The sequence below is a fragment of the Peromyscus eremicus genome, chromosome 5 (assembly GCF_949786415.1).
Source record: "Peromyscus eremicus chromosome 5, PerEre_H2_v1, whole genome shotgun sequence".
In the NCBI taxonomy this organism is placed as follows: domain Eukaryota; kingdom Metazoa; phylum Chordata; class Mammalia; order Rodentia; family Cricetidae; genus Peromyscus; species Peromyscus eremicus.
Genome location: NC_081420.1, coordinates 65,353,133 through 65,379,246, shown reverse-complemented (window position 1 = coordinate 65,379,246; position 26,114 = coordinate 65,353,133). Strand labels below are relative to the sequence as shown.

At 40.2% G+C, this 26,114-nt stretch overlaps 1 protein-coding gene across 2 annotated transcripts in view; it reads left to right on the top strand.

The window, feature by feature from the left end:
- Window positions 1-26,114, top strand: part of Cubn (cubilin) — a 233,806-nt gene that overhangs the window by 77,505 nt on the left and 130,187 nt on the right. For both annotated transcript variants that reach the window (XM_059263605.1, XM_059263604.1), the window contains exon 28: window positions 16,770-16,920. In XM_059263605.1, the coding sequence (XP_059119588.1) occupies window positions 16,770-16,920 (151 nt within the window). The remainder of the gene's footprint in view (window positions 1-16,769; window positions 16,921-26,114) is intronic.

Sequence of the window (26,114 nt, the reverse complement as noted above, 5' to 3'; positions counted from 1 at the left end):
CCTTGTTCAAACCTCCCGGGCAAGAATTTGTAAGCAAGTCTGGTAAAAGAGAACCAGTTGACTCTCAGACCCGAAAAGAACTATGGGAAATGACTGATATAAGGGAAATGATATAAAGGACTGATATAAGGGATTGGTATTATTATGGACTGGTATAAGGGAAATGCATTCTGGGAAAGGTAGTTTTTCCACTAAAGATGGCGACATTGCCCTGAAACACGTTTGTCAGCTCAAAAATACGTTCATGGTAAACTGAAAATACAGCTTTTAAAAGAATAAGGAGGAAAATCATCTAAGAGTTTTAAGTGTCAGTTCCAATGAAAAGTTGAAAGGATACGGAACTAGGTGCTTCGTGGTTTGGGGCTCCATTGGTAAAATGCCTTATTTACCCTAATAGCTGTGCAAAGTTTTTACGGTAGTTGGATGACAAAAGCTACCTTTAAGAGCAAACAAGCCACTTTAAAATCCTTAAAGCAAGAGAGCAGTTTATACACTGAACATTGTCTTAGATATGAAGAAACTTATGTGAAATTAAAAATTATTTACCTCTTGAACAAACAGCCTGCAATGAGTGATTCCTTTGCAAATCTAATTAAGGGGATAAGAAACAAGCATTCAAAAAGAAATGACTGCTTTATAGATGGGAAACAAACTTCAGAAAATCTGTCTTAAAAAAATAGTTGCTTCACCTGAAAATTCCTTGTAAGAAATCAATGCTAAATATTACAGCTGCTAATAATATTGGGAGTTAAAGCTAATGTGCTGAGTCAGAAAGAACATTTATGTTGACTCCTTTGAATAGTAACAGTTTTGGGGAAAATACTGGAACTAACAATAATCCAGTGAAAATGTTTCAACAAATCCAAGACGCTATTCCACAAAAGAAAGCTGCCATGCTTTGTGGGCCATATTAGAGCTCACTCCAATCTTCCTGGTCCTTTAGCTGAGGGTAATTCAAAATGGAAAGATCCCTGCTCGGGATTGTGGAAGGGTCCCGATCCTGTGTTAATATGGGGTCGAGGACATGTTTGTGTTTTTTCACAAGAGGAGAATGAAGCTCGGTGTTTACCGGAGCGTCTGGTAAGAAGCGTGGAACTAAGGAAAAGTCAGCTCCAATGATGTTCCTATAAAGGAACCAGAATGAAAGTGGCTCGATTAGTGTTTCTGAGGTTTTGTCACTGGTTGATGCAAACAGTGAGGAAATAGAGTTCGGAGCTGTGCCACTCTTGGCTTTACTAGCTCCTTTGGAAAAATACTTTATATCACCTAGTAGCTGTGCGGTATTTGGCAAAGACCTTACAGCAGCTAAATATGGTAATTTCACCCTCAGTATGAAATGAAGTTTTTTCGGTAGAGCAAACCAAGAGTACTGCTATAATAGAAATGTTTGTCTGAATTGAAGTACTTAGGGGAACTATTATGAATTTGGGTGAAGGGACAGCCTCTAGTTAAACACCGTCTACCGCTGACAGTGCATCTCTGCTGGGTCCGGAACGGCTGAGAGAACTGGCAACTTTGGAGTGTGGCATCATCCTGGGAAGGTTATAGTCCCCTAGCAACAACTATCACAATTCTATAACAACAACACTCACTAAATCCCAGTGCTTTATAGCAAAGCTGACTATAAACTCTAAAATTTAGAAATGATGTACGTACTTCCTGTCTAGTTAAGAAAATCTGTCTAATAGAGAGAGTACTAATAATAATTAAGAGTAAGAAATAGAAAAAGATGAAAATAAGATATGTGAGTTTATAAAAATTCTCTTGTTAGATCTGTGTTAAAAAATCTTTAGGTGTTTGCTAAGTTAAATATATGCTAATGGTAGCCCTATATAAGTTTGTAAAATAGATCTATAGATCCTTTAAGAATATAAGCTTGCAAGAAGTATCTAAGGTAGTCTTAAGACATGTAGTGATAAGCTTGTAAGAAGTAAAGATGTTAGCTGTAAATGTAAGTTTAAATAAGAATAAGATGGAATGAATATAAGAAATATATAAGTAATAAGAAACATATTTGCTAAAGTAGTTCTATAGTTTCCTTAAGGAGTATAAATAAGTAGATGTTAATACGTTATATGTGAGTTTGTAAAATGTAGATGTTGAATGTGAGTCTAAATGCTTTGCAAGGCAAAAGGTTATATGTGAGTTTGTAAAGTGTAAATGTTAAGTGTGAGTCTATTCTTAATGTATATGGTGAAAGAACCTGAGACATACAGAAGTTAGTGTCCTAGCAGACTGCAAAGCAGGCAGTCTGAGCGGTTTTTCAAAAACTCCAGAAGCCGCTAAGAAGCTAAGAATGGCGGACGCCAGAACTAGCACAAGGCATCCGCAGCTGAGATTCATGGAAAATCAACGCAACACAGAAAAACCTGAGCTAACATCAAAAAATGGTGTAGTTTAGAATACTACTGTACCTAAAAAGGTCTCTGGCTTGAGAATAAGTTCAGAGACACTTGTTTGAACAAAAATTGTTAACTGCAAAAAGTTTTGGTTGAAAAACGTCTCTTCATATTTTGAAGTGTGAAAGCCTGATACCAGAATTTATTTCTTGTTTGAACTTTTTGAACTTAAAATGAGATAAAACTACAAAAAGATTTTGGTTATGGATTTCTTCATATTTGGAAGACTCGTACCAGAATTTATCATTTGAATTTTGGGACTTAAGAAATGAAATGAACAGTAGAGATTTCATTGCAATGGGACAATTTTGAGTTTACTTATAGTAATGACCTAGTAACTGTTTTCTGGAATTGGGTTAAAAATGGAACCGTTTAAATGAAGAAATTTATTATTTCTACCTAGAATCAAGATGCAGTTTTGTGTATGCATATATGCTTTATTAATTGGTGATTCATGAATTGTTTTGTGGAACTGTTTATGTAAAATGGAATTACTTATGCAACTGGTTTGTGTTACAAACGGAACTGTTTAAACAGAAGTTTGGGTTTTCTATTATAAAGAAAAGGGGGAGAGTTAATATTCCTTAGTCTAATTTCAAAAGTTGTTTGAGTGGATTAATGTCATGTTTTTGTTAGTAAGAAATGCAAATGGGGTATATTAAGAGACTACTTTTAAAGTGTAAAGAGTTTTATTAAGAAACTGCTTTTGGATGTTTTGCTAAGTTTTCAAAGTGTTAATGGTTAGATTGAGAAGATTGCTTTTCAATATGGGTTTGTAGGAATTGTATGAGTTTGGGTTCTTCTAACTAGGTTTTAGATTTTGTTTAAAAAATTATAAAGAAAAGGAGGAGTTATGAGATTGAATTATGTTTGCAGAAACCTATTGATATTAATGCACCCTGGTTTTGTGGAGTTAAGGAAATATTTAAGTTTGATGTGAATACATCGAAGTTTTTCCTATGTTCTGTTAGCAAGAAAATTCAAATGATTGAGTTACAGTTGTAAGACGGAGAAAATTGTTAACTATATATAGCACCATATATGCTAATCCAAATGGTTCTGTTAAGAGTTTGCTTTGAGTTGTAAGACAGAGAATTGTGGCTATGTATAGCAATATTTATGTTAACCTGTTAATGGTAATGATGAAGCTAAGGGATTCTTTAAGTTTGTAGTTGCCTTAAGAGTTTTTGGCTTAGAAAGGGCTTGAGGCAGCTAAGACTGCTGTAGTCACCTTGGACCTAATTCAAAAGAGAAATGCCATCTATATCATCCTCTACTCCCATACTGGGAGGTGTAACAGCTATGGAGACTGCTGTAAGCCATTATTAGTTATTTTTTTATATATTAAGAAAGGGGGACCTGTGGGAGCCCGTTCTCGGGTTCCTCGTGGCTTTACCCAGCAGGTCCGAATAGAGGATGATTAGACCACGGGCCTAAGTGCAGGTGTCTGGGATGGTCTGCACTTGGCTGTGCTGGGGGAGGAGGTCTCTTGCTCCACCCCTTGGCGTCTCTATAAAAACCCTGGGACAGAGACAGTCGGGGCCCGTTGGAATAGGTTCCAGGCCCTCTCGAGGCTATCCTTTATTTTCTATCTGTTTATCTCCGCGATATTCTCCGCAATAAATCCTTCTATCTAATATTTCCTGCTGCTCGCACTCAAGAAAACTCTGGGGAACTGTGGGGGTGGTTGGGTAAACGCCCCACACCTTACTCCATATATTCAACTCTGGTTAGGACTGGCTTCTCTTTCTTTCTTGGAGTCTGTTTAAAGACAAAATCTTTTATCCAATTAAAGTGTTTCCACCCCAATAAGGGAAGTGAAAAAGATGTTTGTATTTGTGCATCATTGCTGGTCACATGACTACATAACTGCTTCTATGCAGGACTCCAGAACAATTGCTCAGTATCCAGGAATTCTGGTTTCAAGATACATAATAGTATTCTTTAATTCTCCATGAAAAGTACTATTGGAAATAGTTCTTTCTTGTGCTGTTGAAGAACCCATCATCAGAATCAAGTCTGTTTAAGCAGGCTTAATGAAATCACCTTAAACTGCTGATTGCTGAGGGGTGCTAAGAATAAAGCACAGTGCTCTTCAAATATTCCTCGGTCAGAATTCATAGGCATTAGGCCCCATAGCAGTCCTGATCCTTCCTTTCTATGCTGCTCAGTAGAGCATGATATTTCAGAAAGAAGATTCTAGAGCCACTGAGCCTGGATTTAAAGCTAAGCTTGGGTAACCTTGGGTAAGTTGTTCAGTCTCTATGTGCCTCCTTGGTAAAATGGAGCAATCAGAGTAAATAAATAAGCATGAAGAATGAGAACAGAGCCCAGCACACAGCAAATTCTCCCTGTTGTTACTGGTGCTAATTGTAGCGATGCTTCTGAACCAGACACAGGAATTCTTCCATCCTACAGACTGAGGGAATTAATGGCCCCCTTCAGGATTCTTTCTTCTCCTCTTGCCCTCTGTCTGCAACCAGCTTCTTTAATGCATGTTGGCACTTGTCACAAAGGATAAGTTGTAAATCACAACACCCACATTCTAACCCACTCATCTAACTGAAGCTCTGAGGAAAGAGGATGAAGAAAGGGTAGATTCCATTGACGCGTTAGAAGTTTGGGGAACTGTCATCTCAGCTTTAAAAACCATGTTGTTGCTGGGCGGTGGTGGCGCACGCCTTTAATCCCAGCACTCGGGAGGCAGAGCCAGGCGGATCTCTGTGAGTTCGAGGCCAGCCTGGGCTACCAAGTGAGTTCCAGGAAAAGGCGCAAAGCTACACAGAGAAACCCTGTCTCGAAAAACAAAAAAAAAAACAAAAAAAAAAACAAAAAAAAAACCAAAAAACAAAAAAAAAAAAAAACCATGTTGTTGATCTCTACATCCCTTAACAGAGAATGAGGACTTTTTGCTACGAACAGTTTTTTTTTTATTTTTAGAAAGAAAATTTTGGTGAAGGAGACAATAACATTTGTCCTTGAATAGTTGGTGAATTTCATGATTCTGCACACATCTCAACTTGTAGAGCTCCACAGTAAAGACAACAATACTGTCTTCATCCCAGAGTTGTTAGGCATTTTAACCTAGAATAGTGCCTGGCAGAGAATGCATGCCCATGAACCGTGCATTGTTAGCCTCGCATGAGCAGAATCTCACAGAATACTGTTGCCTTTCTGGAGCCTTTTGCACTAAGTAAAAAACTATATTTGAGACCTGAGGAGTTGTTTCAATTACTAAAGTGCTTGTCACACAAGCGTGAGTTCAGATTCCTCTACAGAAAGCTGAGAGTGACATCACACCTCACCTCTCTGTAATTCCAGCCCTGGGGTTAGGGTTGTGGAAACAGGAGGGTCCTTGGATCTGGCCAGCCAAACTAGTTAAACTGGGGAGAAACTTTGTCTCAAAATATAAGAGCAATTGAAGCACCAATGTTGATCTCTGGCCTCCACACACCAGCACACATGTGGACTGAGACCCACATGCTCTTGAAAACACCCTCCACACGTAACTACTTACATACCTACCCACCCACCCCATGGGCTGTAGTCTGCAAGACAGTTTTCCTAACTATGATTAACGGAGTTGGACTCACACTGTCCCCATATGTGGAGACCAGGGCTCCCTCCCTCTGCCTCTCAGCCTTCTTACAAAGGCCACAGGCCTCCTCTGTCTAAATCTGAGCAGCCTGGTAATAAAAAAAATCTCACTTCCTGGTTAGAGCAAAGCAGTGTGTGAGCAGCCATGGGTCTGACTCTCTTTGATCTGGAGGGCTCCTCCTTGCACACTTCCTGAGCAGATGAGTCACACTTCCTAGAACTGTCCTTGAGAGGAAGTCTGCTTCTAGGACTTTAGCAGTCTGCTGATAGCTCAGAGAAGTACTAGGCCACCTGCCACTCACAAGCAAGTGTAAGGAGAAGCTGTATGCCAGTCATTCAGGTGTTTTCTTGACACCAGCTGTGAGCCTCCAGCACTCTTATGGGTTAATCTCCAAGCAGAGCTTTGAGAAGCACAGCAATGAAGTTGTACTCTCGTATGTCATAAAGCAGTCCCAGATGCATCGTGCACAGCATGTTGACTCCTAAGTTGTCTGGGTAAAATGTGATTTTTTTTTTTTTATTTTAACAATTTAAGAGATCTTTATTTTAATGTGATCCAAATTCTTTTCAGGTAGGGAATGGTGTCTGGTGGCATACACCTATAATCCTAGCACTCCAGAGGCTAAGGCACGAGGATCCGTTTAAGGCCAGACTGCTACATAAAAACCCTGTGTTTAGGGAAAGGGGAAAAGAGCTGCTCTTTTCTGACCATCCTCACGATGAATTTTCAAGTGATTAATTTGCTATACTTGATGCAGAGGCACCAGGCCTCAAAAGACAGCCTGCCCTTGGGTTCCAAAGTGCAATGGTTTCTGCTCTCCAGATCCTCTCAGATTTGAAGCAAGGGATACAGATGAATAAGAACCAAACCTATCAATTTCATGAACTACTTTTAAGCCACTTAAAAATCTTTTTACGTGCTCACAGCTTGAAATCATTTCCCACTACAGTTCCCTCCTGCTATGTCCCTGCCTTTTTTTTTCTACACTCCAGGCAAAGACAGAAAAGCACAGCAACATCTGCTACCAGGCCTGCAGGCACACTGTGCGAGTAGGACCATGTCTGAAGGCACACTCACTACTGAATGGGTAGGAAGGTGCTGGTCACAAGGCTAAGTTTTTGATATTGTGAATCCCAGTTGTGGATTTTGGTTTACTTTTTTAAATGAGTAAGATTTCCAATTGCAGCATTATGGGTATTATAATACATGCATACATACAAATATCCATACATATATACAAACATAAACACATGCATGCGTGCATACATACGTTAGCATTTTTAGTTGGCATGCAGAATAATCACTACATTTTCATATCCATTTTAACCTATCTTGCAGGACCCCCTCCATAGTTCCCCTCTGCTTTCTTTTCTTGTGTTAAAAACACGTAATGACATTTTAATTTCAGCTCTTATTTAACAGGCTTACTTTTTCTGCTGTGGCGACTCGGAGGAAGAGACAGGTGCAGCAAGCACTTGAGGTCTCTAGGGTTCAAGGCTCTATGATTTCATGTTTTTCTATCAACTAGACTTTGCTCTGTCCCAGAGTCCATTTGCAGCAGATGCAGAGACTTTTGGAAGAAGACACATTAATACATTTTTAGAGCGTTTAGTGTTTCACTATGGCAAGACAATTGGCAGAAGGAAGGCGGCAGCTTATGGAATTAACTGTTTGTATATTCACAGGAGAGTATTATTGGCTTTCAAAGCCTCTCCCTTCCCCCTGGGGAGGGAACTAGGCACTCACTGCTCCATCAGTTGCTATAAAACCCAGTATTTATAGAAGATCTTTAGCCCCTGGACTACTAATTTGTAAGGAAGAATTACAATAATTAATAATAAAAAGTTAGTTACCATGAAAAAGGGAATACTCAGGACAAAAATGATTTGAAGATAATGCTGGAACAGATTGCTTTCCGTCACACCGTTTTAGGACAGCAGTGTTGATGTTTGATCCTGAGTGCAGAAAAGAGATATGGAAATAGCAGAATATTTTTAGCGGGCCAGATGGGTGTCTGACAACCTAGAGGAGTGTGGAATTACAGCACAGGGAAAACATTACCAAGACATACTTCTATTATGATGTCAATAGTTCCCCCAAAATAATGCATTAAAATAGATTTATCTAATCAAAAAGAATACACAGTCATTGCAGGAGACTGAGAAAACATAGAAAAGCCTAGAAGAAACAAAAAAAATCAAATTGCACCACTACTAATAATATTTAGTGGTATTTATTTCCTGTTCTCTTTTGATGTTTATTTTATTTCAATATTCGTAGATTATCTCATGTGTTATACTTTATTATGACATTTTCCTGTGGGACTTAGCTGTTATGTATGCTTATTCCATTACCACAGTGCAGCCTGCTGTGAGACATTTGTCCGCCAAATTTTCACTTTTCTAAACAATTGTGAGATGCACATTTTTGTAGTTAAACATTAGCCTGCATCCATGGTTATACACTAATTTAAAAAAAAAAAAACAAAGCAAACAAAAAACACAACAGAAGAACCAAAATCAACCTTTGTGGCTTCTGATGTAAGTGATCCATAGAAAGCAAGACTTGAAACTATAAATGCAGTAAGAGTAGGTGGAGACCAGCCAGCCCACAGACTGGCCACTAAGCCATCTGGATTTCAGATAAACCTCTAATTCAAAGTGATACAAAATAACTCGGAATGTGGTATTCTGCTGGTCTCTAGCTCGCATGCAAAGCCTGGCATTATGAGTAATCATTGACTTTAGATGGGTGGGTTCACATTTCCTGCCCCACCCTGACAGCACATGGCAGCATGGCTTTTCCTGCAGTGAGGAGATGTGTGTGAGCCTCAGATGCCAGTGCATTGTGAGTGAGTAGCTGCAGGTTTACTGAGGAGAGGCATTGAGCCTCCAAAGAGCCACGGTGGAGCAGTCTTGAGTGTACCCTGCACTATCAGCCTTCTTCACCATTTGCCTAATTTACCTTCTGCAGTTCAGTGATATATCCCCCACCCACCCCGGGTTTTTTCTATTCATAATGACAACTTTTGTATCCCACTCTGTGATTTTCCTTTGGCAAAAGGAAACATACCCAAATCCTTTAAGTTTAAAGCAACCTACAAAGGTCCCGTGTTTACTAAGATAATGTGTGCAAAACTTAACAACATCCATGAGGATTATTCTTTTGCTTCGGATATGGGACACGGCTCAGAGGGGAGTACTTTCCCAGCCAGCACAACACCCTGGATTCATCCTCAGAATTGGAAAAATAATGAGTCAATGCCACAGGCATGCTACAGTTGTTTTTTTTTTTTGGGGGGGGAGGGGGGAGGGAGTTGGAAGAGGGTGAAAAAGTGTTTCAAGAATTCAGCAGCTCTGGTCCTCTTGTGTTCCAGGGCCAGCAGGAACTGCAGGTAGATAGGAGAAAGGTCACTAAAAGAAGGACTTTTCGCTTCAGCATGCCCAGCTCCTTCTCACCTCATCGTGCTAGCCTCAGCAGCTTCTGATGTCCTCTTTCTTGTTGGGCCATCCCCTGCTATGATGGACCACACTTCTTCCACCCCTGCACACACCCTTCACCTCCTTGACCACACACAGGGTGATCTGCAGCTGGCTCTACACCCAGAATGGCAGGGATGGCTGCAGTGGCCACTCAACCGAGGTTGCCATAGTAACAGGATGCAAGAAAGGGCTATCCATTTCCAGGCTTGATTCATTTCTTCCCTGTCTTCTCAGCCAGTGACGACTCTAAGGGCTAACCATGAGTCAGCCTCAGCTGTCTAGACTTATATTTCATTTCACAAAGCTACTTTTGGGTGGTTTCTTTTAAGAAAAAAAAAACCCTAATTTTGTTCCCTTTATGTCTGACCAAAAGTTGAAGGACATTTCAAGCATACTCTACATGTCAGGCCTTGTTACCATGTAGTTTTCTCATTTGTCACAAAGCTGTAGGAACTATATGATACCAAGTGTATACATTCATAAAGGAAGTTTAGATTCAAGAAGTTAAGTAATTTCCTCATGACTGTGTGCTAAGCGAAGTTCCCATAGCGAGACTACGCCTGACTCTGACCATGTTGACTGTGGATGTCCTAACAAGGAAGAGATCTGACTGCTTCCATCAATTACACATCACTTCAAAAGCCCATCTAAGAACTCCTTCTGAGGAGTTGAATGAGCTGGCCCTGACTAGAGTCTCCCCTTATATAAAGAAAGGGGAATCTGCTATATTTGAAAATTCTTCTTCTCAGCAGATAAATTATTTCAGTGACATGTTCAGATCTGAAGCAATTTTCCTTGGAAGTTACAAGATTTATATATAATAAGATGGGACTAAATTTTCCCAAGTTTATGCCAGTCTTAATGGTATCATATGAAAAATGCTTAATTTGCCTTTTCTGTCTTAAAATGAATCTTCTGCAATAGAGAAAAGTGAGGTTTGCTTCTAGACACACTTCAAGAAAATAATACTTTTTGGTTGTGGTTGTGGCTTGGTGGACAGCGTGTGCCTCTCATTGGCAAGATGCTGGGTTTAAGCTTCAGGATCAGGAAAGAAAAAGTAAAAAGGAAAGAAAAAAGAATCCATAAAGAATGAATTCTGTGCTGATCTGAAGTAGAAAGGACTGCTTTGGTTGTCACATTCCCATTCTAAAAGACTTAGGAAAATGTCAATCCAGTCATCTACTCTGTGTGGCAGACATTCATTTACCACCTTCATCCACTGTAGTCACAAATTCCCAAAATCACAAAACAGCATCCTAAAGCAACTCAGAGAGGAGACCCTCGAAAACCAAGGGTCTTGAAGAACATGTTCTTGGGAGTTCTTGGAGTTCGTGAAGAGAGGGCCTGCTGTGGTCAGAGCATGTTGCATGAGGCTCTGCTCACTTAGAACCTGATTTCCAGTGAAAGTGTCCACAAAGCCAAGGGACTTTTTTGTTTGTTGGTTGGCTGGTTTCTTTTAAGACAGGATCTCTTTACATAGCCCTGGCTGGCCTAGAACTCACTATGTAGACAAAGCTGGCCTCAAACTCACAGAGATCCACCCACCTCTGCCTCCCAAGTGCTGGGATTAAAGTCATGTGCCACCATGCCTGAAAGCCAAGGTTCTTTAATCTTCAGGGCCAGTGAGATGGTTCAGCAAGTGAAGGTACTTGCCTCTACAAGGGTGGCAACTTGAATTTGATCCCTAGATACCATGGTGGAAAGGGAGGATTAATTCCTCACCATTGTCTCTGACCTCCAGACATGCTTCAACACACAGGATCCCATACAAACACCATTCACACGTATACACAAACAATAATACAAATTGAAAAAAAAAACAACGAACTATCTTAGTAGGCCAGTGGGATGGCTCAGCAGGTAAAAATTACTAGCTGTGACTACCTGGTGAGCTGGGTTCAATTCCCGGGACCCACAGGATGGGAAGAGAAAACGGATTTCTAAAAGTTTTCTCTAACCTCCACATGCATGATGTTCCACTTGCATGCCTGCACTCATGCACACAAACACACACACACACACACACACACACACACACAAATCATAAATAAATAAAACTTTAAGAAGCCTTAACATCACAATAATTGGACTATCTCCCTCAGATGTTGACATGCTCTGTATGTCTTCAATTCTATATTGTTGGCTTTTGTGCCCCTTAATATTGAGAGGGGCCCATGGATCGTTTCATATTGTAACTGGAGTCTGAATGCACTAATGGTCTCCCTGTTTGCACAGATTTTCAACCACACAGGGTAAGTAACCCAGTAGCCCAGCATGCTGGGAACTGTGGCCTGGCCAAGGGTTCCCCCTTCTCTGTGTGTCCCGAGAAGGGCTGAGATTTTTGTGTTGGAGTGGAGGTAAGGGAGACTTGAACCACAAACATTATACATGAATTGTGTTCTAAGAGAAAAACTGACAAGATTGAACACAGAAGTTGATACACAGTCTCACATTTGAGATGTGTTTGATGGCCAAAGTGACAAAGTGAGAATCATTTCAAGTATTCAAAGGCTGTCAGCGACACAAACTAGGACTCATACTCAAGGTGAGAAAAATCTCCTCCGTAGATTTTAGTTTCTTTTAAATGAGCTCACTTAGAACATCTTGGTGGTTCTGTGGCGTAGATCTAGGGCTCGCTAAAAGCAGAAGAAATCATGGTTTTACCAGGTCCAAACCAGCAAGTTTTCTGGTCGTGGCTATGAGTCACAAGTGGAATGTCCTGTGGTTGACATTTTGCACTGAAAACAGAATCAAGAGTGGCAAGACACCAGCTGGTTTCCATGGTGACTGGTATTTGTGTACTTTGAAAAATGACTGTTACTTTTTGTGTGGTGAGTTTACTCGGGAATGAATTGTGGAGGTGACATTAGCCATCTGTGTGAATATAAACAAAAAAAATGTGATTTAATTAAATGTAAATGTTAAAAAGACATAAAACTGAGGGCATGGGGTGGGTTTCTCCCCTCTCTATTGTAGAAGTATCGTTGTGCACTAATTAGTTTGTTAATTTATCTGACATTTTATTTAAGCGTTTTCAAATATGTCCACCTGATATTTATTGTAATGTATCTTTCCCTTCTTCTCAGAGGATAAAGACATTTAATTATCATTCATCAGTGTTTCCACAAATCCATCCTCCTTAGCCACCTACTGGCCCAGTCCCACTCACAATGTGCTATTTTAAGACCCCGGGCGTCTGGCATTTAGGGCTTCTTCTTTAGTGAAGGAATCCCATTAGAAAGAAGAAAAATTACCCTCCACATCATGTAAAAGGTCACAGCTCTTAACTTCATTGAGCTATGGGGAAAAACAATGCTCTATGGTGTATTATACTATATAATGACCCAGTATGGAATCACAGTATGTTCCTCAGCTTGCTGTTATCCAGTGCTTAACTAAAATTCATCAGGTTGAGGGTGCAATGGTCATAAAAGTGCTTACCTTGAGTTTTGCAGGTTATAGATGAAGTAATTTCAGTTTTGGTCACTAAACCACAATCCAAAGTTAGAATCTCTTGGGTTTAAAGACTCTAAGCTGAAAGACTTGCCTATTATGTTAATATTTGGAGACAGTGTATTTATTTTTGTATTTAGTTTCAAAGTAGACACTGTGCAAAAAAAATTTAAGAAAACTCTGAAACTGAGAAAAATATTCTTCAATGAGACAGGGACTCAGGAGCACTCTCAGTGCAGCCTGGGAGCACTCCCAGTACAGCCTGCCTTCCTCTTGCCCCCACCTCCAGCTTGCAGAAGGTGATAGAGCCTGGGACTTGAGGTGAAGGAATCTGGCTCTTGTTTCTTCTTTTCTGATTTTCTTGTGTTTGTTTGTTCTTTCTTTCTTTCTTTCTTTCTTTCTTTCTTTCTTTCTTTCTTTCTTTCTCTCTTTCTTTCTTTCTTTCTTTCTCTCTTCCTTCCTTCCTTCCTTCCTTCCCTCCCTCCCTCCTTTCTTTCTTTCTTTCTTTCTTTTTTTCTTTCTCTCTCTCTTCCTCCTCCATCTGGCTTCTGTTATTTTGTAGTGTTCTAGGTGTTTCTATTACTGAAGTAAAATACCATGTCCAAAAGCAACTTGGGGAGAAAAGAGTCATTTTAAACTTACAGTTCCACATCACATTCCATCAATGGAGGCAGGAACTGGAAGCAGAGGCTGTGAGGCAATGCTGCTACTGGACTGATCTTCATGGCTTGCTCAGCTTGCTTTCTTATAGCACCCAGGGGTTGCACCGCCCACTATGGGCTGGCCCATCCCACATCATTAATCATGAAAATACTCGCTAGGCTTACCAAGAAGCCAATCTGGTGAAGGTGTGTTCTTAATTGAGGGTCTTTCTTCCCAAATGACTCTAGGCTGTGTCAAGTTGACATAAAACTAGACAGTGCATGTAGTATGCTAGAAACCTGATAAAAAATACAAGTTTTTAAAGTAAGAGTATTTACCAAAAAGAAACAAGGAAGGTAAAGTAATAAACCTGAGAAATGAGCGATATCTTATTTATTTACTTAAAAATCATGGATTTAGTACCAAGCTGTGAATGATATATTGGACTCTGCTTCCCATTTTAAATCTCTGCAAACTTTCCCCACATCTAATAAGCATGATAACCAACTGGTTGAGAATTTGATGGGGTGGACCAACATTCAGAAATCATGATTTATTAGGAGCCTGGACAAGACAACACCTAGGTCCCCACTCTACAGAATGACCACAAAGTGATTCAAACCCTTTACTGTAGCAAATTATTAGACTAATATTTACAATTGTATGATTCAAATTCTTATCTAACTATACAGAAGTAGTAGTAGAGATTAAGTCCTTAAAATAAATGCATTTGTGGAAGAAACTCAAGTGTTCATTCACTGGATATGTACTGGATTCGACCCTCATAATGCTCTGCTTTTAACAATGAAGGAAAGGAAATCCAGGAGTGGCCTGTTCACTAAGGAAATTCACAATCAGTAGGGGTAAGAGGATGCTGTGCCCATCACTAGGAAGGCAGGCGATGTGACTGCCTGCATAGAAGGACAAGTGAAGAGCTAAGGTTTCACTAGTGTGGTGGCTCACCCCTGTAAACCTACCACATAAGAAGCTGAGGCAGGTGAATTGCTACAAATTTAAGCCATCCTAGGCTGCATAGTGAATTTCAAGCCTTCCTGGGCTACAAAGTAAGACCCTGTCTCAATAAATAAATAAATAAATAAATAAATAAATAAATAAATAAAGCAAAAACCCAAAAGGGAGATGATTCATTCAAAAGTGAAAAAAAAATCCACATCTAATCATTGACATTAGGAAAGATTCCACTGAAGTACTTTGTAAAATTTGGCTATAAAGTTTTTATAGCCGAGTCAGTGTGTTTAAAGCACATTCATCACATTTTAGTAAATAAAAGTAACTTTGTCAGTTTGAAAGTCATTGAGTCCATATTACGCATGTACTCACAGATGCACCAAATGTACAGCCACTGAAAAAGCAACTCAGGAAGGGTGAAGATACAGCTCAGTGACAGGGTGCTTGCCAGCACACGAGACAGGCCAATCACCACAGGGGAAAAGAGCCTGGAAAGAAGAATAAGAATAATCAGGCATGGTGGCCTTTAATCCCAGGACTCGGGATGCAGAGGCAAGTGGACCTCTGAGTTCAAAGCCAGCCTGGTCTACAGAGTGAGTTTCAGGACAGCCAGGGATACATAGAGAGACTCAAAAAAAAAAAAAAAAAAAAAAAAAAACCAAACAAACAAAAAAAAAACAACCAAACAAAAACAAAAACAAACAAACAAAAAAACCAGCAACCAAGAATAATCAGGGAAGTCCATGTGCATATTTTCAGATATGTTCCATTTTGTTACCACATGCAGCTCGTTCTAAAGGTAATTGGAACAAAGTGATGAATGTGGACTTCACAGAGATGAAGGGGAAATCTAATGGCCTGTCACATGAGGAGGGGACATTTTGAGGATGACATTCTTTTTCCTAAGTGAGAAAAAAAATGGGTTTTCTTATTTTAAATTGGATACCTGTTTATCTATCTCTCTATATATAAGGATATGGTTATTAAATGAGACATTAAAAAGGCTGTAGAATTATGTCCATGGAATGATGGGCAATGACCTGAGCAGAAAGATTCCAAGGGAAGAAATGTAAATGTCCAGTAGACATGCAAGGGGGAAAACCCCAAAAGCTTTAGTCTTACAGTACTCAACCTATAACACATGACAATAATTGCAAAAGCACACTTTTTCATTCTTAGATTAGCATTTCCAATTTTATGTTTTTATGGGTTGTGTGTGTGTGTGTGTGTGTGTGTTTCTCATGTACTTTTTTCCCTGTTTGTTTGTTTTAATCTGGTTCACTTGTTTATGATTAGCCTATTTTCTAAAGAGAGAAAGAAAAAGCTTGGAGTAGGATGGGTGGGAAGGTGAAGAAGATAAGGGAGGAGATGAAGGAGGGGATATATCAATCAGAATATATTGTATGAGAAATTTATTTTTAAGAAAAAAAGTAGAATATTTAGAAAAGAAAAAAATAAAAATGTAATAGCAGTCAAATTTAACAAACTTGCATAAAAAACATGTCTATAAAGTGCTAGTATGATTTTAGTATGGCACAGACTTTCTGCTAAGAAATTTAATAATATTACACAACAACAAAGTGTACTTTTTTGGAATCTTTACTGGAAATTTTAACAGAAACCTTTAAAGTATCAGATATTTAGACTGCCCAAAATCAGAAGCCATTGTCAGTGAACAGCAGAATTACAATGAAAACATAGTACATCATTGACGTGTTTTGCTGCTGGTTAAAGTGCTCACTTGGTGCTGGGGATGTAGTTTACTTGGTACAGGGCTTGCCTGGCACACACAAAGCCCTAGGTTTGATCCCAGCACAGTGTAAATCTAGCTTAGTCCTGCACACCTGTCATCTCAGACTTGGAGAGAAATTTTCAGGAGAATCAGAAGTTCCATTTTTGACTACACAGCTAGTTTAAGATCAACCTAGTTCCCTATTCTGGATTTTTAATTTGGACTTGGTAGGTTAATATAAAACCAAAATTAGTAGTTTAATTTTCACATTTATTGAGTTTAGTAATCCAATCCTTCTCTCAAACACTCTCTATGTAATTAATTTTTAAATCTTATAATATCCCATGAGAGCAGATTTACCTTTAACTTTAGAACCAGTGTGCATCTATAAAGCTAAGCTAGTCCTTCTCCTTGAAAAGAAACAAAGAAACAAAAAGAACAACAACAAAATATGTGCAGTGTTTTTACTTTGTGAAATTTCTCTTTAATTTCAGCTCTATGATGGACCACAAAAGATAGGACGATACTGTGGAAGAGATATCCCCCCATCAGGGGCCACCACAGGTTCCAAGCTTCATGTACTATTCTATACAGATTCGATTATTTCACGTGACAATGGATTTAGGATGCAGTGGTTCATTCATGGTAAGTCCCGTGTTGGTATCGGTTGTATTAATAATTGTTATTTGGCCGGTTCTATCCTTGGAAACAGTAGCATCAACAAATAATAAAAGCAAAGTAGTAGCTAGAGCTAGGCTTAAGATGACTTAATGAGACATCTGTGGAATTTGGGGAGTTAAATTTTGCTAGTGTTCTGAGAAGAAATGGTTAGAGTGGAAGCGATTCAGGTTAACTGCCTGAGCAGGTGATGTGATAATCTGCCTTGGAACAGACACATTACAAAGTGACATGGGAGTCTCCCAGGTGTGGGAGACCAGAAAGAGATGTAAGGCTCACCTTGACATTCATCAGAGAAAGAATGATTGGGAGAATATAAAGAATAGGAGTCAGAAAGGTCAGCGAAAGGGGAAAGGAAAGGCTGGGATGAGAGAAACAGCAGGTAGTTTGAGAAGGATGCAAGATCCAGGCTTATGTCTTGTATCTGCTAAATGGAGTAGGGACACACTGAAGCCCACCTACAAACTGGAAGTTGAAGAGTAGGTGGAGATAATTACTTCTCTAAAAGTCATTATTAACAAGAGATGTGAGACTTCAAAATTGAATCTCCTGTGGGTCAATCTGCAGGTGGGTGGTCCCAGAGCAATGGTTTTCAAAATGTGGCCCCCAGTAACAGTAGCAGCATAAGGAACTTTTCAGAAGTAAAAATTCTTAGGCCCTACCCTAGACCTACTGGATCAGAAACTATGAAAGTAGGCCCAGGACAGTATCTTAATTGATCTCCCTGGTGATTAAGATTTAAGAGCTATTGTGCTAGGATAATCCAACTTCAAAAGAGCATCAAACAGTAGTTCTCAACTATTCAACAACGATGTTAGGACTCATGGTGAATTTCAGGAAATCAAAGAGAGGTAGAATTGCAATGCTATACCAGAAATCCAGCAGATGCCTGAAAGGGCTGGTGAGATGTGCCAGTTGGTAAAGCACTTGTCTCACAAGTATGAGAATCTAGTTAAATCCCTGAACCCAAGCCAAGCCAAGCACAATAGCATGCTCTTATAATCTGTGATGACAAGATGGGATGTGAGGGTTAGCAGAACATTGGACCTCACTGAGCAGCTAGCCTAGCCCTACTTGGCAGAGTTCTAGATCAATGGGAGTAGAGACATTGTCTCAAACAGAAGGTGGGAAATCCATAAGGACCAGTTGTACTCAGACCTCTACCTGCATGTACACACAGTACACATCCCTGACACAAGCATACACATGTAAAACAAATAGAGAAATGCACAGAGAGAGAAGGAAAGAAGAGGGGGGGATTTTGAATCAGAGGTACTTCAGCAAGCACCTGAGCATTTGAGATGAGATTTATTGGTGTTGCAGCCCACCCATACAAATCTCAGAGCTGCCATACAGAACTTTCCAATTGTAGACCCCTTATTTACCAGGATGAAACACTTTCCATTTATGATGAAATTATATCCCAATGAACCCACTGTAAATTGAAAATGTCTTGTCATTTCATGTATCTAACTTAACTACTATTATTAGCCTAACCTACCTTACACATGCTCAAAACACTTCGGTTAACTTACAGCTGGGTAATATCATCTAACATAAATCCTATTTTATAAAATAATGAAAAGTGTTGAACATGACATTAAAAATTCAAAATATGTTTTCTATTGATTGCTTATCATTTTCAGTCATTTGAAAGTGAGAAGTATCTCTATCTGCAAGAACGTAAGGTGCTATGATATTGCGTACTGTGGGTTGAGCATATTTTTGTTAAAATGTGAATGTAGACTTTTCCATATTTAAGTATTTGGTGGTAATTCCACAGGGCTACTGGTAGTTTGAAATATGGATTATGAATTCTCAAAGTAAATGAGATACAGTGGTTAATCTTGTAGACCTCCTGGGTATTCTTCTTTATCAAGTGAGGTTTAAACTTACAGTGGTCACTTTATTGATTGGCTTAATAAAAGGATTTGGTTGATTTCTCTTCCCAGTGTAGTCTTATTTCCAGTGCTCTGCTGTTCAGCAATATTGTGGTTCTAAGTAATCTAGAGATGGTCTGAAAAAACAGACCAGGCAGAAAAATCTTGAAACATGCCCCAGACTGTCAGTTTCTGGGGTACTCTTGAAAGCAGTGTATGCCAGGTGTGCATATCCACAGAACAACTAGGAGTTTCCTTGTGGTTGTATCTAATTTGGCAATGCTGGGGCCTCACATCTGCTAGACAAGTACTCTAATGATGAGCTATATCTTCAGCCCTCACTGGGGATCTTGTAACTATAGAGTAGTTGGGCACACCAACTGGAGTTTCCAAGACCCTCCCTATGGATGGTAATGTTACCATTCCATGTAACTCAGTTTTAGGAGCAAGGCCATACCAGTGTTGAGCTTGGTGAAATGAAATGGTGGACAGACAGTATCCCCAGAATCTGGAGAACACTTGTAAGATGCTCAAATCACACACTGTCCTAACAAGCAAGGATCCCTGAAGGAGACAACTTTCTGTTTCAAAGATCTAAAGAGCAGAAAGCTCCCTTGGGCACACAAGAGTTCAGTTCAGGAAGTGACTTGGGCCAAAGGCCTCAGAATGTGGTCCTCAGTCCTAGGTGCACATAGGAATTGCCTAGGAGTTTAAAACCCTGCCTAGGTTCCAAGCTCCAAGAGATAGGATTCAATTGTTCAGTGTTTGGCTATTGCTACCTTTCAATCTCTTCCTAAGCGATGCAGCCTCGCAGTCAGGATGGAAGAAAGAAGAGATGTAGGCATTGCTTTTGCTAGCTGATCTCTTTAGTCAAAAGGCTGCTCACCCTCCCTCTAGCCACACTGGCTAAAGGCCACCCTAAAGAGCTTGATGGGATGGTCATTACCCATCTTACTGTATCTTTGGGTTCTTCTAGCCAATGTGCCAAGTCCTCTGCTGAAAGCTCTAAGGTTTTGTTTTTGAGCCAAGATTTTTCTTTCACTTCTATTTGGAATCTGTCTTCTTTTAAGAGAGTCAAAGACACCCTCTGTCTATTCTCTTTTCCTGTTTACTATTGCAAAATTTTTCCCCATTTGCTGAAAATTTGCTCAACTCAGAGCCAGAGTTATGCAACAGTATGTTACTAGTTAGGACCAAACTGAAAAAATTTTTTAACTCTGTATTGCCCACTATATATAAATGATACTTGACAAGGAGATCACCAGCAGTTTAAATCAATACAAAAGTAATTCATGTCACATATTATTATCATGCCTACTTCTATATCTTATGTTCTATATCTGAACTATGTAATTTGAGATGACTTGAGGGAGGAGTCAACAGAGTAAGCATCAGGCAGAATGCTTTCCCTGGGAGTGGTACCATGATTATCCATTAGAGAAAACCTGAAGACAAACATTGTCAGCTGTCATTCTTCTTTTTATTAAAGCTGTGAGTATCGGGAATGTTTTCAGACCAGATACCATGTTATGACTAGGGACATAGATCTATGTGCACACACTGAAATGGTTCAAATCCCACAGCAATTGCAGTAAAGAAAAGACATTAGGCATGCAAATGAATATGTACAATCAAATCTGGTAAGTGCTGAGGGAATACAGAAGGAGATGAGATGGGATTGAGCAGGCAGGCAGGGAAGTCTTCTATAAAATTTTGACCTCTGAACTAAAACCTGAAAAATAAGCAGGTGCTACCTGGCCAAATTGGGGAAGAGAAGACACAGTGATGCAAGGAAGTAGGGGGAGTAAGGTGGCTCTAACAAGTCACAGGTGATTAGAATCAAGGTCAAAAGGTGAAACACTAGAGGAGACCAGAAAGCTGAGCAGTGACTACCACTGACTGGCTCCGTAAGGCACAAACTCAAACTGGAGAGACCACAGTGTCTTCCGATATACAAATCCTTTATACTTCATAAAAACAGGTCTGGGGTAGGATCCCCAAGGATGGAGAAGCATGACAAATTGTGGGGCTTAACACGCAGGGTACAATACAAACTACGAACTAAACATGGTCATGCATCACTAACCAACAGGGGCATGTTTCGAGCACTGCAGTGCTGGCCCTATTCATCATGGAGAGCATCCTAGAGTGTTCTCACACACACACACTGTACTTGCTACAAGGTTACCTGGCGACATAATCTCTGGGGCTACCCAGGTTTGTGCTGCCCATCCTTGACTGGAATTCATCCTGCAGCATGTGACTCTCAGTCTTCGCCTGCGATACTGATACACTTACATGTGTTTGTGTGTGCACGGATGCATATAACACATCAGCGGACAAAGATCCATGACAAGTGTCTGCATTGAGTCGGTGGAGGCTTCAGGAGTCCTAGCTTGACCTGGCCCTAAGCATCCCTTTCTCACCTGGCCAGATGAGATGCTGAAGCTCTCTCCTCTTTTCATCAGAATCAAATCCCACAAAGCCCCTTCCCCACTGGCTCCTTTCCAGATTGTGCTATAAGAGCTCAGCCAAGGCTTGCAGAGCCCGGAACTGACAGTGACATCATTTCCTGAGCACAGTGGCTCGGGAACCCCTACACACTTCATTCATTTTGCTCAATAATAAATAAATCCATTTACCCGGCATGCCTTTTTGTCAACAGCACAAATCTTCTATTTACTTTAAGAAAATGGATCTACAATCGGGCTTTCTCTGTGGGGTGCATTTTGAAAGTGGCTCTGTAGATGCAAGATAAAGCCTACACTGCAGTGCCTTTATGCAGATCTTCAAAGAAAATCCCACCCTAAAAATAAAGAAACGGCCACGGCCGCCCTGCCTGGCTAATCGGTTCACAGAATTCAGCATTGACAGCATTGTTCAGAAGCTGAATTCCATCCTGGGAGCCTCTGTCTGGGCTGCTGAAGGGTGTATAGGACTTTCCATAAGTTGTGTGAATAGGAGCTCCCAGCCAGCTGCACAGGCCCCTCCTCCCTTCCCCTGTGCTCAGGAGGCCTCCTCTCACTTGGCAGTGGAGCCCAGCATACAAACAAGGTCAAGGGGCTTTGTGAGCAGAGAGTAACATTTGCAAAGGCAGCGGGCACTTCAGCTAGGGAGCCAGCAGGGAAAGAGCTAAGTGGCATATGAGCAGGAGGTGATGTCACCATGGACTTCCACAAAGGAAAGTGTGGCCTTTTCTTTGGCGAGATAGATGACATCATCCTCTCGGATGGGGCCACTCCATTCTCTTTTCTTTTTAGTTGTTAATGAGATTTCTGGGAGCCCAGAGTTTTCAGAAATTGGTTTGGGAGAACATTTTAAAATATTTTCAACACCCTCCATGAGTGACTGGATTTGAAAGATCATGCCTCGTTGGTTAACTGGACATTCAGCCCCCGCACCAAGGGCTTCTCAAAAGTTCACATTCCCAACACTGGCCAGGAACCTTCACAGGGTCGGCCATGCTTCTTTTCAACCCTCATTCCAACTCTTGGTCAGTAGCTTCTGGCTACTGTTGGTCTTTCAGGGGAATTCCTTCTAGTTTGATGTTTTTTATTTGTTTTTGTGACTTAGAATTGTGAGCTTGGGCTTCTGGGAGTCTTAACTGTTGTGATTCTGTTATTTTTTTTTTTTTTCTTGCAAACATGGATGCTGGGTAGTCAGTTGCTCAGAGTGAATTAGCTGCGTTCTGTAAGTAGATGCAGAGGAATGGCACACAGCATCTATGATCCCGTTTTAAAAAGAAGAAAGTCTAATTCTTTAAACCATGTAGCTAACTAGCATCCTACCAGCACAGGCACGTGCAGTACCCAGAAGATATTTTGAATGTCTCAGTATTAAATGCCATGGATGAAAAATCAGAAAATATTGGGAAAGGCTCCACAGGGAGCTGATAATAAACAGAAGGTTGAGAAACACTAAGCAAAGCATGTGATAGAAATTAAGGTAGAACTGGCTATCCAACTGATAAAAGACAAGCGGGAAAAAAAAACATAGTTTTTGCTGCCACCGGATAAAGAGCATTGATGGACTTTTTTTCCCCTCTTGCCACGGGTGGATCTCAAGGCTTTGAACATGCTAGGCAAGCACTCTGTTGCTCTGCTGCATTGTATCCCCTAATCGCCAGAAATGAATTTTTATTTTGAGCACTAGGACTGTAGGTGTATAAGGAAATGTAGTGAGTTCACTGATGTACATTTTGTAATAATAATATAGATAGTGGGGCTTTCACAGGCACACAGAGACAATAGCCTGAGGGCGCCTATGAAGAAATGGCTCAGCAATTAAGAGCATTAGCTGCTCTTCCAGAGGACCTGGGATCAGTTCCCAGCACCCACATGGTAGCTCACAACAATCTATAATTGTAATTCCAGTGGATCCAAAGCCCTCTGGACCATGTAGCTGTCAGGCACGTACATGGTACACAGACATACCAGCAGACAAAACACCCATACACATAAAAATGAAACCCAAAACTAAAAAATTAATATAGGTAAGAGGATACAGAAATGCACACAAAGATAGAGATAGAGTGACTGTTGGGGCACTATGATAATAAAACAGAGGGAAAGAACTTTAACAAAAGTTGAGGCAGCAGTGAATTAGGAGGTATGTGGAAACTGGGATAGGTAGACATGATGTCAGATTAGATAGATACCTATGAGTCTGTGCAATGAAGAGCGGATCTTAGTCCAGCGTCCTCATGGTAAATCATCTTGTTGCCACCAGCAACCATAGACAGGGAACCCCGAAAGGAGACTGTAGGTCTGTGGAAATATGAGGTCCAATTTGAGCACACAGAATTCAGGATCCTGTGGAATGACTGGAAGAAGTGTCCTTCGGGCCATTGTCTGTGTGCCTGTGAAAGTTAGGTAAGGGTCCAAGGCAGAAAGATGATGTAGTAAGTCGCTGATTGGTGAATTCAGCACCATGAACATGATGGTTTTGTTTTTTATGACCAAGACTTTTAAACTAAGAAGTACCATATTAGTCTTTGTCCTCAAGGTGTATACAATTCAGTAAGGAAGGAACTTTGAAAGACAGCCAGACAGTTTAAACAGCAAATGTGTGATTACTAATTTTATTCCATGTGTATGTATATGAAGGCATCACTATCCATGTGGATAGTCCTGGAGGCCTATGGATATGGAGGCCTGAGGTTGATGTTGGGAATAATCCTGCATGCTCCTTTACCTTATTCATTGACATAGGGTCTCTCAATCAAACCTAGAGCTCATTGATGTGTCTGCTTTTGCTAGTCAACTTGCTCTGGGGAGCCTGTCTCTTCCTTCAGAGGCTAGAAACACAAGTGGACTGCTGTGCCCATCTGGGCTTCTTAATGTGGGTTTCTACGTGTCCAAAATCCAGTCCTCAGTCAAGCATTCTAACCCAGAGTTTTCTCCCCAGCCTACTACCATTGTTTTAAATGCAGGGAGTGAAAGATGTCAGGGAAGGAGATTAGAGTTGGAGAAATTGCAGAAATGGTGACAGGGAGGACCTGAGGGGACCTGTGTGGACCATGGCTATTGAAAGAGAGGGATACAGATTTGTAAAGTAAACAGGCAAAAGGTCAAGGAGAGCTAATGATCTACTGAGCCCTTAACAAAGATGCTCAAGGTGACCCAGGCAGCACTGGAATGAATTCTAACATAGAACTGCCACATTCTCTCTCCCTGATACTTCCTTCAATGCTATAACTTGGAAATCATATCTAGGTCTTCATATTTGAGCATTGTTTTGGGACCTTTTAAATTATCTCATGACGACTCTTTTGTGTCTGTCTTGAGCCTCGTTTATTCATGATGTTTGCAATGAAAGGGATTTTATGAATTGTGGTCAGCAAAGATTCCAATCAACAAAACTTGTGCATCACCCCCTCTGGGGGAGCCCTTCCTCTCAGTTGGTGATGGAGTTACTTTCACGGTGCCACTTCCTGCTAAGCTGTGACAAATATAACATCACACAGAGAGAAGTGAGAATACACATGCTCCTCTCTCTCTAAAGGGTCCTCGCTTCTGATCAAGGTACACCTCACTCACACACCAAAACTTCAAACAAGTGATTGGAAAAGATAAGAGAAGAGATGGAATCCTGTCATTGTTTTGTGGTTATCGTGTGCTGAGAAATAAATTCTCTTTGGTTTGGATAGAGATTTAAGAAAAAGCAAAGGAAGATGGACTAGTTGTGTTGACATCCAAAGGTAGTTATTTAGCGACTCATTACATTTCCCCTCAGATCTATACATACTATACACATAAATGTGTGTTTGTATTTTGCCCATTTTGATGTTTTAGACTTCAGTCTTTGTGATACTCTAAAATATTTTTAGAGGTGAAGATTAGAAATGAATACAGCCTTAGTAGAGAACAAAGTCGAGTTTTGATTATGATGCCATGGCTGGTTGTTTCTTTTGGCAAATTCTCAGTTGTATCTTGGTTCAAAACAAGTTCTGCATGAATGACGTTAATTTAAAAATTTTGTTTACCAAGACAGATATTCAGGAGACTGAGCAAGAACTCACCTGAGCTCACGATTTGAGATTAGCTTGGACAATATTAAAGCAATCTTGTCTCAAAAACAAACAAACAAATCTGTTTACCAATAACCCTGCTTTTGGAATAATTTACTAAAAAAAAAAAAGTTTTGTAGCTTGTTTTGCCTTAGGCTCAAGAGTTTTCATGGTGAGTTCTGTGATTAGAAGTAACGGTAAACATGAACAGATCTTCCACAATTTGTGGAAAAGCTAAATCCTGACTGTTTTTGATTTGCCTCCTTGACAACAGCAGTAAACACACACACACACACACACACACACACACACACACACACACACACACAAAACAATGACCTTCATCTAATGTTGACTCTGAGTCTGTAGCCAGAACCTTTAGTGCCTTATATCCCAATTCCCACATCACTACTGTTTAAAAACGTCTGAACTGTTTCCACCGCTGCTCTTTCAAACCGTTATAAAATGGAAAAAAAAATAACCCTCAAACAATCATGACCTTCCAAAATCATATTGCACAATTTAGAATACTCCTTGATTTGGGGCCAAAGGGAGAGTTTTCTCAATTCTTCTATTTGTGTTCTGGTTTCCTAGCAACAACATCCCTGATAGCAATTGCACATTCTTTCCGGGAGATTCCAGTATTTTACACAATGCGAAAAATGAAGCTCCAGGTTATTTCTTTTCAATTTCAAATATTGTAACAAACACAAATGACCAAAATCACATGTAACAGTTATTCTGTTCAGTATGGAACATTCATTTTTATTCAT